At 43.1% G+C, this 12,622-nt stretch overlaps 1 protein-coding gene across 2 annotated transcripts in view; it reads right to left on the bottom strand.

Moving 5' to 3' along the window:
• The window catches only part of LOC109638563 (uncharacterized), a 36,101-nt gene that overhangs the window by 15,088 nt on the left and 8,391 nt on the right, over window positions 1-12,622 (bottom strand). Inside the window, exons 22-49 of one of the 2 annotated variants that reach the window (XM_069511678.1) lie at window positions 12,346-12,499; window positions 12,190-12,266; window positions 11,637-11,817; window positions 11,314-11,469; window positions 10,387-10,520; window positions 10,014-10,172; window positions 9,487-9,670; window positions 9,176-9,387; window positions 8,639-8,827; window positions 8,386-8,528; window positions 8,075-8,234; window positions 7,877-7,960; window positions 7,277-7,414; window positions 6,959-7,075; window positions 6,771-6,863; window positions 6,469-6,689; window positions 6,172-6,365; window positions 5,661-5,915; window positions 5,348-5,577; window positions 5,078-5,242; window positions 3,436-4,542; window positions 2,408-2,782; window positions 1,983-2,336; window positions 1,251-1,586; window positions 1,025-1,156; window positions 512-664; window positions 309-425; window positions 1-174 (exon numbers count right to left, since the gene is read on the bottom strand). In XM_069511678.1, the coding sequence (XP_069367779.1) occupies window positions 1-174; window positions 309-425; window positions 512-664; window positions 1,025-1,156; window positions 1,251-1,586; window positions 1,983-2,336; window positions 2,408-2,782; window positions 3,436-4,542; window positions 5,078-5,242; window positions 5,348-5,577; window positions 5,661-5,915; window positions 6,172-6,365; window positions 6,469-6,689; window positions 6,771-6,863; window positions 6,959-7,075; window positions 7,277-7,414; window positions 7,877-7,960; window positions 8,075-8,234; window positions 8,386-8,528; window positions 8,639-8,827; window positions 9,176-9,387; window positions 9,487-9,670; window positions 10,014-10,172; window positions 10,387-10,520; window positions 11,314-11,469; window positions 11,637-11,817; window positions 12,190-12,266; window positions 12,346-12,499 (5,994 nt within the window). The remainder of the gene's footprint in view (window positions 175-308; window positions 426-511; window positions 665-1,024; window positions 1,157-1,250; window positions 1,587-1,982; window positions 2,337-2,407; window positions 2,783-3,435; window positions 4,543-5,077; window positions 5,243-5,347; window positions 5,578-5,660; window positions 5,916-6,171; window positions 6,366-6,468; window positions 6,690-6,770; window positions 6,864-6,958; window positions 7,076-7,276; window positions 7,415-7,876; window positions 7,961-8,074; window positions 8,235-8,385; window positions 8,529-8,638; window positions 8,828-9,175; window positions 9,388-9,486; window positions 9,671-10,013; window positions 10,173-10,386; window positions 10,521-11,313; window positions 11,470-11,636; window positions 11,818-12,189; window positions 12,267-12,345; window positions 12,500-12,622) is intronic. The other variant, XM_069511679.1, reaches the window with a different exon arrangement.

Genomic DNA, 12,622 nt, shown 5'->3' with positions numbered 1-12,622 from the left:
CTCTACATTGAGTGGAAGTCCTCTGTCCTGCAGCCATGACCAGCTGTGCCACATGTTTCCACTTATCTCTTTCATCATGGGCCAATTTTTCATCTTTACTCTCAGTCCTGAAAGCTGACCTCCAAACTGGGACTGCAAGGTTAAAGCCTTCCCATCAGGGGAACCCAGCTCCACCTGCACACAGCCATTATGAGAACAATCATCTAAAACTCTGACTGTACACCTTCAGCAACTGACCTGTTTTCCATTAATTGACCTGTCACTCAGTTGTAGAAAACTGACTGGTTCATTCTACTTGAGCTTCTTACCTGTATGCTGTTGTTTCCAGGGACTCCGAGCGTCTTCAGATAGTTCACTGTGTGTCTGAAATGACTCTTCACTCTCACTGCCCCGTACGCCTTTGACACTGTCATCTCTTGACTTAACTGTAAGACATACCTCAACTGCAGCAGCTGATATAGTGATTTTGAAACATGCAATGAATGAACGCTTTTGCCATAACTGCTCTTACCTTTTGATTTCCTGCGCTGCTGTTGAATATGTATAAGAACGAGCCATTTCCGTGACTCCCTGAATTCATTGTTAATGCAGCATTTGCAGGGAGACCGAGTTTCTTCAACACAGGCACAGTGTGATTTAGATACAGTGATGCTTCCTTTTTATCCTGCAAAAACAACAACAGCACAAGTCCAGCACAAACATCCACGAAGTTTGTAATCCTACACATTATTGTCTTATTCTTGTACTTTTTGTTATTTGTCATAAAACAAAATTTAAAACAATGAATAAAAAATCTTGGATCAATTCCTTATTCCACATCCGCACCAAATATCTTATGGATTATTACCAGGCTCCCATTCGGAAATCAGTTTAGAAGTTTTGCGAAAACCTGCTAACAAATAAACCTGAGATGGGTGAAAACATAATCCTCTTCAGTGGTAGTAATCACAATATCAAACATTTACATGCTCTATACATTTTATGCACTATAAAGAATGTCAAATATATTTATAAAATACTTCACCTTTGTTTTCTGAAGAGCCAGTTTAGCATGTAACGCTGCATCATCTATCGCCATGGAAACCTGGGACTCAGTAAGAGTTGGAGAGAAAACCAACATCCCAGAAGCATGAATCCTGTCTGGACTGCCCCACATCTGGGAACAGAACCAGGTAATCAAGTTGTCATTCATTCTGGACCATTGATAATTTGTGTGCATGATTAAAGAATTCAACGAGTTGGATCTGTACCTGGACCACTGTGCAGTTGTTGTGATACACCACTGACCCCTGCAGGCCTGACTGTGACATCACAGCTCCACCGGCACTAACAGCACACTCGTCCATCTGAATGAAGCCTTCTGTGTCATATCGCTGTTTTCCAGCCCTGCTGGTTACTCTCAGTCTGCTGTGTTCAGGTAAACCTGCCAGAGTAGGAAGGTTGTGACTGAGCTCACCCTCTATGCTCAGGTCCGGCCAGGGCCTTGCATTGATCCTCAAGAAACCCCTTTGGCCCTCTAGGTCAGTGTCCACTGTGGCTGTCCAGATACCCTCGGGGTCCTGCCACACTGACCCATTCAAATCTGTCTGGAGAGGATAAGAAGACTGTGATCAATTTGACTTATGGTAGCAAATAAATACATAGACACTGCACATCTTCCGACGGATACTCTGTTAGAGTATGGAGACATTTATAAAAATGTATTTATCCATACACTCTACATATAATGGACCACTTAATGTGACACAATTATAAAGGTGAAGCAGGTATTACCACACCGATTTTAGAAGAATGCAGTAGAGGCCATGGAAGAACCCATTCGATTTGATAAAGGGGACAGATCCAGGACTTTTTCTTACTTTCACCTCCTTTATTTTCAACCTGTTTTGCAATATTTTTGGCTTTCATAGTTAAACAGTTTTTCTTCCTGTAGGGTGAAGGATTCATCTCTGTCGAACTTTCAGTAATCATACAGACCCTACCTCTAACATCGGGCACTTTGACTCCAGAGCCCAGAGCCACTGTGCTCTTCCTTTGACTTCTGAGACTCTACTGGCTCTAATGTGACATGTCCCGGCTTTGATGAACATAGTTCCACTCTGTCCGGCGCCTCCAGGGGCAGTAGCCTCTATGGAGATCATCTGCGGCAAACCTCGACTCCTCAGCTCAGGAAAGGAGTGAGCCAGGGTCCCAGAGAGACGCTGAGGCCTGCAGGACTGTGCCAGGTCCAGGGTGAGGTCTTGGTTGTCTACTTTCAGAGAAGAGGTCACCCTCAGTTGGCAGGTGGCGACTGACAGGAGACCATGGAGATCCATGGACACTGGGAAGACCGTTCCCTATGAAAGAAAAAAGTATGAACACACATAGATCCTTCCATATAATAGTGTATATTACTTTTTATGCATACCTGTAGAGCAGGACAGTGGTTTGTGACATTGACAGTGTAAGAAGACTGGTCCCCTTCTTTTTCTTTGCTCTTCCCTAATTTACCCCTGAAATGACAACGTCCCAGCTCCAGTCCAACCTCCACACCAGGCAAACGTGCAGTTGACACGTTCAGCACTAGTGCCCCGAGGGAAGGAAATCCCAGTGTCTGTATTTTTTCTATAGAGTGCTGGAAAGATGCTTTTAGACTAAAACGGGGAAGACTAGTTAGGTTTAGAACAAGACTTCCTTCCTGTTTGCCCTCAGCCTGCACGAAGTGGAGAACAGTACTGAGATCTGTGGAGGATCCAGAACGAGTAATGGAGACATTGACTGAGGCCTGTGGGGGCAGGAAAGCCTATACGGAGAAAAAAGAACAAAAATAAAGATTAGATTTATATTTAGATCTTTTTAGATTATTTTTTACTCCTTCAAATCCACTGTAAAAAATTGTACAGTCAAAAATGATGTAAAATCTTGTGAATATTTAAGTATAGAGCTTTTCACCTTATTAAGCCATCTGGTATCAATAAAATGATAAAACTGAAAGGATTGGTAGCCATTTTACTTGGGGTATGTGGGTTTAGCGGATTTAAATCCAGGATGGAATGTTAGCACAAATGTAAGGAATCAGCAAAGTTATTGCAGTTCATCCTGTGGAGATCAGGAACAGCTGCATAGCATTCCACTGAAATCCACCAAATATATATTGATGTACCTCAGTCTGGACTAAAATAGTAAATGCAACAACTGGCACACCACGGGAGTCAAAATCTGAGGCTACGATTATTATTGCATTTCGTTGCTTTGTATTTGTGACATGTCCAATGACAATAAAGTTGAATCTCATCTAATCTAATCTAATTTAATTTCAACCATGATCTTATTACTGTTTTCACATAGTGTTGTTGTAATGGAAAGATAAGAGTCATCTCCAGGATGAAGATGTTTCTTTTGCTTCCCCTCTGCTGGGAAACAAGTTTCCTGTTGTTTTCTTGTTTCCTCTCTAACCTTCAGTGGGCCACATTGCTGCTGGACAAAAACATTCCAGCTGGTCCTCCTGTCCTCTCCTCCTCTGTGTTCATTTGCCAGGAGAAGCACTGAGCACGCATCACTTTCCACCTCAAACTGAGCTTGACTAGCCGTGGTCGACATGTGAACAGTGAGCGCCCCTGGTAAACCAGTAGAGGCCATGTTTTGCTGCAGTATGACCTTAAAAGACGGGGTGGGCTGCCAGGCAGCAGTCATGTCCATCTGAGCAGAGCGGGTGTTGAAAGAGTATCGAGCGCTTGCAGAGGGAGCGGTGTCATGGAGCTGACCTGATCCCTGGAGATGCACTCTGTTTGGGATGATGGACACAAGAGAGGTCCATTGGTGCTGGAGGGTCCAGCTTACTTCAGCCTTTTGGTCCTTCAGCAGTACAGACATGAGGCACTGGAGGGAGTCTTGTTGGTTTTCTAAACCCAGAGAACCTTTGAATCCATCTCTCTCTGCTTGTCCATGTACGGTTAAAGAGGTTTTATGTGGTTCATCCCCCTCAATATCCATAACCTGCACCCACACCAGCCTCCCCACCCCTTTACACCGCACAGACACCAGCAGACTGGAGCTTACTGAATTCCATGCTACAGTGACATCTGTCCAGATGTGACACCAGCTTTCCAACCTCACCCGACCTGTCACTTCCGCTTTGTGTGTAACACCAAGGCTCCCATACTCAATCAGCCCATGGCAGCCATACAGCCCAGGCCTCTCCAACCTCAGTGCCACATTCACGTCTGTTCTCCAGGGGCCAACCAACAACCCGATCCCCAAGGCCCACCTCTGAGGCCCCGGGCGGACCAGGATCCTGAGTCCAAATTTGGTGGGTATGCCCAAATATGTCATCAGTAGCATGGAAGAATGAGTGAGGTTAGCTCTGAGCTCCCTCTGACCATTAGAACTGTAACAGCCTTTAGCTTGAGCACTGAGGCTATAGTGAGCGAGCATCAGGCCATAACACAGCCGGTTGTGTGGTCTATAGGAGCGAAAGGCTTGTACCTCCACAGGGCGACCCTCCATATTTCCATAGCACTGGGCAGAGAGTCGGTCTGCGGCGGTGTCCCCTGAGCAGTTCATCTGTGAAAACAGAACCCCCTGTCGTTAAAGTTTGTTTTTCAAAGGAGAAGCTGAGGGAGGAGATGGAAGAAGCTCAGGGGAAATCCTGAACTTTAAACTGACCACATACAATATTGTGGTGCACCAACATGCTAATCTAGGCCCTGATTATAAAACAGCACATGTTAAGATGAAAATGTATTTCGTACTGGGAACATGTTGGAAAAGAACCTATACCCAGCAGCTTTGCAGCTTCACTTTCATCCAAACGTGAGAGAAAAAAAACACCTGCTTCTATAAAGCTTCTTTCTACAGATCAAATAAAGATATAATGGTCAAAAAATATGAACAAGCATATTTCCTAGACTTTTTATATTTGCTTTCATTATACTGGTGATTTTCAAGGTGTAGATTAGTTCAGCACCTATCACTTAAACATTGACTTGAATGTGCCAACGCAAAATAAAATCATGGATAAAGATAAATATCAAACTTCACATTTTCATTCATAGACAGAAAGATGCAAATGACCATGAATAAATTAGGTAATATTTACCTGTAGAGAGGCAGGTAAGAGTCCCTGTAGAAGTTTCATCTGTTGCCATAGAGACATTGCCAATAAAGCTGTGCTGTTTTTTGATCCAACATGGAAATAGATGTCAGCCATTCTCTGCTCTTCCATGTGTAAGATCAGACCTGTATCTAGCCCCTCTGTTTCAAGCTAAGAAGGGGGAAACATTGGAAATATTAAAATTGAAAAGGAAAATTAAGATTCTTAATAAACAGTAGTTGAAGTATAGTATATTGTGATGATAGAGTCTTTTACCTGGTGGTGTGCTTTGGCTTGTATGGAGCTTGATAAGCCTCTTTTCAGCAGAGCTTTGACTTGATGCCGCAGATCAAAGAAGTATTCCCATCGTGGGATAACATGGTCTGTTTTTCCACCATTAAATTCAGCCATTAGATATTCAGGTCCAGTCTGCAGCTCTGCCAGAAGCGACATGTGACCACCACCCTGGGCCCACTTCAACTGGGCACTACTGTTGGCAGGTACGCCTGTATCCAAAGGACAAAGACACTGAAGGTCAGGGAGGAACAAAAATGAAGAACAATATAACGTATGTTCACGTAATGGTTACCTGTGAGATTAAGCAGGTGGAAAGAGTGAGAGAGCTGGGTGTAGACCTCACCCCATCCTTGATTCCCCAGTTGGCGGCTCACATTCAAAAACAGATTCTCCTCCTCTGAACGAACACACAGCCAATCATGGGCCCTGCTGGACTTTTTTCCCATCATGCCTTCTCCATCTTCACTGTCCACAGCTTCTCCTGGGTCCTCCTGATGTCTCAGCTCTACACTGTACAGCTTCTCCATAACTCTAACTCTCAGCTGTCCTGCAAAACAGACACACACCCACATCAGATTCTTGGCAAATCAATAAAGCTTCAACAAACCTATATATAAAGACAACTCATGATATTAAATCCGGTTGATTCCCAGTATCCTGAACTCACCTTAGAGCTTTTCAGATTAAGATGTCTGCATGTCTAAAATAACTAAATAAAAAGTGTTGTACATAAAAATACATTTATTTGTATTAATGCCAAAAATTAGATTAGAAGATTGATACGACTCAATTTTCATTTCCACCTTCAATGAGGGTATCAGACTGTCCCAGGGCCCCATCCAACCCCAGGGCTGGAGGCAGAATAGCAAGGTTGGCCATGGAGTGCCTCAGGTCCCCTGACACAGCCAACTGTCGACCATGAATGTTTCCTACAGAGCCTTTAACCTGTAGCAGCAGGTGCTCATTACCCTGAGTATAGGAGCCATGTAAAGACATACTGGCAGGGTGAGAGACAAGCAGAAGACACACAAGTCAAATCAAAAGTCCATAAAGAGACAGTCAGCATTGTTTGTTAGTTGTTAAAATACAGGTAGATGCACCTGTCTGAGGACATGTTGGCAGCCATGTTCAAGAGCAGCTCAACAGCCGTAGGCAGCAAACTTTGGGATAGGTTCATCCTCAATCCAACGGCTCTGTGTTCCCCCTGGAGGGAGTGGGAGATGAGGACGTCCATCTTCACCCTATCCTTCCCATCAGCCCTCACATGTACTAAGCTGCTTCCTTTACCAGCCAGTGTGGACATGTCTGTGGTGGCCTTTACCTTCACATACAAATATTTATCAGAAATCACTGCTTAGAACTTCATAATAAAATATTCTGATGAAACACAGAAGCAGCCTACCTCTAGGGTTTTGGGAAGCTTTGATTTGAACGGATGACTGAGAGACGAGTACAGTCCCACTCTGTATGATGTTCCATTGAGCTGCACAGAGAGCTGGCAAGAAAAACACCACCAGGGTACCACAAATCAATCAGAAACACTGCTGATTTAACATGCCATACTTAAAATACAGATTTATCTTCACTCACTTTGCACTCTTGTCGCTCGATTCTCAGTTTCCCTCTGGCCCGATAGTCAAAGTCTGTGTTGTTTTTGGGGTTCCAACATACGTCTCCCTCCATTAAAGCAGAGGAGGGGAGCTGCAGCTGTGACAGCAATAACAGTTTTACCGGTCATAAGTTTGGCCTCTTTTACTGTAAACTATACTGTTCACTGCTGGAGGTAAACTTATAACGCTCCTTACACTGCTGACCCAAGCATTCAACATACAAAGCTGGCCTGTGTACAGTGGAGTACAGTACAGTGTGGAATACTTGTGTTATAAATAAGTGAAGAGGCTGATTTACCTGCAGCTGATGGGTAAAGTTGGCTCTGATCTTTATTACTTGATGACTTGATTGCAAAGGACTCAGCAGAACTTGTCCAAAAAAAGTCAGTCGCTCTTTGCTGCCGACCCGAAACTTCCCCTGCACATTCTTGTGGGTCTGAAAAAGAAAGTACCACCTATATGAATGTTTCACACATTTCTGCTGAATATCCACTTACGTAGTTAGAATTAGATGAGTTATGTGTTGAACAAAAAGTTTGTTTTCCCCTTCTGACAGCGAGGGTAACTACACAAACAGCGCTCTCCTATGACACACACTATTCTTGGATGATTTGTAGTTTTGTAGATTTGTATCAAGATGATTTGGCTTCTTTACTGGGGAGCTGTCATGACATCCATCTTTATATATAGTCAAAATACAGAGAGAATTAGCTGCAGTTGAGAGGCTTAATAACCTTGTCTGAATTTTTTGGTGAGGGCACGAAGGTTTCGAGCAGTAATATATCTGTAAAAATCTCATAATCCGTCTTTAAAATAGACAAGATGTTGCTGTTTCTTTCTGATAACGTCTTCATCTCTTTGGGGTCACTGTGGTGTGTTATGAAGGCCAGAAGTTTACCTGGTTGCTTGTTACAGTCACACAGATCTCTGAGTTGGATGGAATAGTGTCAGAACTGAAAGGATGGATCAGTGCAGAACAAACCTGAATATAAAGAGAGATACAAATGAAAATCACTGAATACGGCAATAAATCACTACCCCTGCAGTTTCAGTTTTAGCATTATGTGTTCAATAAATCAACCTGTGTTCAACGCACAAAAGGGCTTGGTGGTTGATAGCCCATGGTAAGGGTGTGGATGACCTCCCGGTCACCTTGGAAACCAGCTTTAGATTCCAGGATGTAGAGGCCTTTGACGAGGTCAACAGTAAACGTCTCTCTGAGGAGGAGATTCTGAGGAAAGGTCTGGAAGGGATGTCTGTGAGAGATGGTTTGGTTTAAAAGTCAGGAATTGTTTTTACGTCCACTGAAGAGGTAATGTTTTTAATCAGCATTTGTTTGTTTGTTAGCACAAGTATATAAAAACATTTGGAAGGCCGCAGTATTGGTCTAGAACGAAGTCATTAAACCTGAGACGGAGCACTGCTGTTTTCTGATACATCCTTTTGTCCTTCCTCAGCTCCTCCACAGCCCCGTCAAACTCCAGCTCTGTGGACGGACTCTTAGGCCTTGAGAACGTCATCTTCAGCGTTGCTTGCCTCTTTTTCAAACTCTTAAACAAGTCAGTTAAAAAAAATCATTAATTTTCAGAACATTGCAAATTTGACACAGAGCAAAAAGAATAAAACTTCACTTATCACAACCATTTGTGCCTCCGCTCACCTTGTTTATAGTGTTCAGCACAGCAGTGATGCTGATGTTGTTTTTGTCGTAGGTGGAGGCCATTTGCAGGGTATGGCTGAATTTAGAGGCCTCCAGAGAGACGTCTCCTCTCAGGGGAGGAGTCCACAATGAGCTCAATGAGCAGGAGGCCTTCAAACTTCGCTTCCCCACCACTCCCCATCCTTCTGCCTGGGGAGGGCCGGAGGAAGAGTTGGTCAGATAATAGGCATGTTCACATAAAATCTTGGTAGTGGTGCATTGCTCTTAAGACCATGACAATTTATTGACAGATAATCATGATGTCTTGATACTGATTTAACCTTTAAGCATCTTGTAATTTAGTGATCAGCAGTGCATTTATTTAGGCTTTGGCTCATGCTCATATACATTTAGGCTACTTTTCTACCTCAAAATCTTGTAGAGACATTTTAATGATCTTGTGCATCAGTAACAACAAATAAAATCCCCATCATGCAAACAACCTATAATTTCCCTGAGTCAAATGCTAAAAGAAGACACAGTCTCTTCTCTTCCTACGTGAAGGTAAGTGACCGCTGGTGTGTACAGCTCCAGACGGGCCTCCCTCTCTCTGCCTCGGTCTCTGTAGAAACCGTCCAGGATGAGGTTAGGGATCGTCAGCCACTTACTGGCTGTCAGCTCAGATGTGAGCTGGAGTGTGTGACGCTGGAGGTGACTCAGCTTGTGGGCAGTATAGATGTACAGCCACGGTGAGTCCATGTTAAATGTACCTATATCAAATAAGAAAGACACAACGCTGGTCAGCGTCTCACTGCAGTTGTAGGCCCCTCATGTAGTTTATGTAAATGAAATCATTTTTTAAAATTTACCTTCCCACTTCTTCTGCACTCCATCTTGAGAAGGGCTTTTCCAGTGTAAGCCAGCCACCAGTGGCATCAGGTTGTTGTAGTTGATCTTTAAGTGAGTGCTGCTCTCAGATCCAACTTGTCTCAGGTGAGAGTGCAGAAGCTGGGTCCTGTAGTTAAGATTTTTCTCTGGCACCTTGAGACTGAACTGGAATAATGTGAGAGATTTAATTTCATTGTGAACAAATAAAACATGTATTTTATACTTAGAAATGTAAATACAAAGATCATTTCACAATGAACAATGGATTTGTCAGTGTGGGTTGATTTGGAACAAAACTAGATTTACCACCCTGTGGTTTTAAGCCTCCTACAACCAGTACAGTTTCAGTGTAAATACTATTTTTTCTGGACTCATATGAGGTGATTATGACCTTTGACCACTGAAATCGAATCAGTTAGACATAAAAAAACGTACATTTAATGGATAACATGAATCATTTGTGCCAGAGAAAAGATAGCATTGTGGATCACAGTGTGTTTCTTTTTACCTCCAGAGTGTAGCTGGTGTGGTTTAGTGTGGACTGGTTTTTGAAGGACTGGCTCAAAAGGACAGTGCGTTTGTTGTTAATCTCATCCCAGTGTTTGCCGTAGCTCATGTGCAGAGCTGAATTAATGTGGCTCTGGCTTTCTGCATGCCTGAGGTGAATCTGCAAGATGCATACAGTACAGAGAAAATATAAAACTTACAGTCAGAGTGATCTGACTCTCTGTTACAGCTCAGTTACCAGTTAACAACATCTGAAAATCAGCAGGATAAGCATGCAGGGACAATAGAACCAAATACCTGAATCTAATAAGTATTATACTATGCTTCATAACACAAACTTCTGTATCATTCTGTGTTTCCATGTGTGTATTTACCTTGTGGTTAATGGGAGCAGTGTGGGAGCAGTAGAATTCATGATCCGCTCTCATGACGTAGGTAAAGTTCGAGTCCATCTCATTCCTCAGTCTCTGAGATGTGTAGCACTCCTGACGAAGGTGTCTGGCATGACCTGAAGGACAGTCAACCCAATCTGATGATGTGGGGATATTGCTGAAATACATATTCTCCCTATAAGCGAGAAGCAACATCTAACAATAATCGGTGCAGTATTTGTGTTTTATAAGTGTTATACATTTGTCCATGCTAGTCAACTTCAACTGAGTAAATAGGGTAACTCTCAAACCTCAGGGTTTCAAATTGAGAGGGGATACATTATTCCAATCTTCAAATTATTCTTTCATTATCAAATGAAATGCAGACTGTGCATACACGTTAATAACAGTAAAGTGGTAATGTATATTTGCAAAACCTCCACCACCATCCCAGGCACATCATACACAATTTTAGACGTTCTTGGTTAGAGTTTTTCTGACCATCTTGTAGGTGAAGAAGAAATAACTTTTTATTGTTCCTTTGTGCTTCTGTATAACGGGGGAAACACCTCCTAACAGATACCTAGAGGGACAGTTCATCCAACTGTTTTTCCTCTAAACTGATTAGAAAGTGTTGTTCAATTAATTTAGTTGTAATTTGTTCTTTGTATCTGCAGTATTCCAATACAGTTGGGCTGAAATACATTTTTTGTGGTGCTCAATAGGCAGGACAATAATGCATTTAAACACTTAACAGCAAATTCTCTCCCTATAAAAGGAAACGGTTATTCACAGTAATCTTGTGACTGTGTTACTCAGTTTACGTTTTAAATAGTCTCTGCTATCGACAATAGTTCACAGCAGTTCCGTTTGTGTTTTTTGGTGGACTGCTTATTTACTGCCGCCATTCTGCAGTGTGCCTTCACTCACCTCCCAGACCATACTTGAGCCTTAGTGCAGAGCTCCAGAGTGAGCCCTTCTGCTCCATCAGTCCCAGCATCCTGCTGCCAACCACACCAGGTAACAGGAGCTCCGCCTCCACCGAGTACTGCCTGCTGCTGCTGTCTCGCCTGCGCTCCAGGGCCACTGAACACAGACATCACTTGAACTATGTCATGAACAATGTCAGCAGTGGTTATGCTAAAAATATGGCTGTGATGATTATGGCAAAAAAATTAAAGTTATACTCAAACGTTAAGTTTCCTATTTACAAGTTTTAAAGATGATTTCAAAAGTAAATTATAATTAGATACCTGACAGCGATGCCGTTTCTCTCAACACATTCTTCAACGTAGCAGAGAGGCTGGTCTTCCTACCCAGTCCACGAGTAATGTTAGCAGAGAGGATCATGGGATGTCCATCAGCAGCCATCTTGGCCTCAAGGTGGTAGCGTGTCCTCTGCTCTGACAGTAGGGTCTGAGTGTCGACCAAACCCTGTGGAGAAAACAGCCAGTGCAAGCTTGTCATGTTTGGAGAAGCTATAAGTCTCACTCTCTCTCTACACACACACACACACACACACACACACACACACACACACACACACACACACACACACACACACACACACACACACACACACACTAGAGGTTCTGGTAGGTTGGGAGCAGCTATTCTCATATGAATCAGCAAACCAAGTAATTTACAAAAGGCTTCAGCATAATATTTCCATGACCATTCTGGGAAAGCCTAGCCTCCTCTAGCCTCTTATTACCACTGCCTATATGGTAGGAAATATAATTATATCTACTATTAAAAAGAAAACTCCCCAAATCACATTGCAGAAATCTCCAGAGCAGTACATACCATAATATGATAATGAACACCATCAATCACCAGCTCCAGCTTTCCTCTCTTCATACCCTTCTCTTGTTCAAGTTGTCCTGAGGAAACAAAAACAATTTTACCAAGAAACTCTTATAGAGGTTGGGATTTCTGTCAAGGTGCTCTTGTGGGTCAAACCCTGTATGTGGATGGTTTTCAGAGGATGGTTGATCCTCAGCAGCAATCTGTGAGGGTTGAAGGCCAAGTCCACAGACATGTCTCTGGGGATGGAGGACTGAGGAGTGGCCAGGAGAAGGTGGATGGAGGCCTCTCTGGGGAACCAGGTGCCTCTCTGTAACACGAGGTGTGACAGGTTTAGGTGTTAACTACTGTGAGAGAAGATAAACAGATCGCCATCATGTTTTATACACACACAAAATACACAGATGCCTCTCTGGGCTCACTCACACTGGAC

This window comes from Paralichthys olivaceus, chromosome 16 (assembly GCF_024713975.1).
Source record: "Paralichthys olivaceus isolate ysfri-2021 chromosome 16, ASM2471397v2, whole genome shotgun sequence".
Classification (NCBI taxonomy): domain Eukaryota; kingdom Metazoa; phylum Chordata; class Actinopteri; order Pleuronectiformes; family Paralichthyidae; genus Paralichthys; species Paralichthys olivaceus.
The sequence above is the reverse complement of the archived record's forward strand: the minus strand, read 5'-3'. Positions and strand labels throughout refer to the sequence as shown.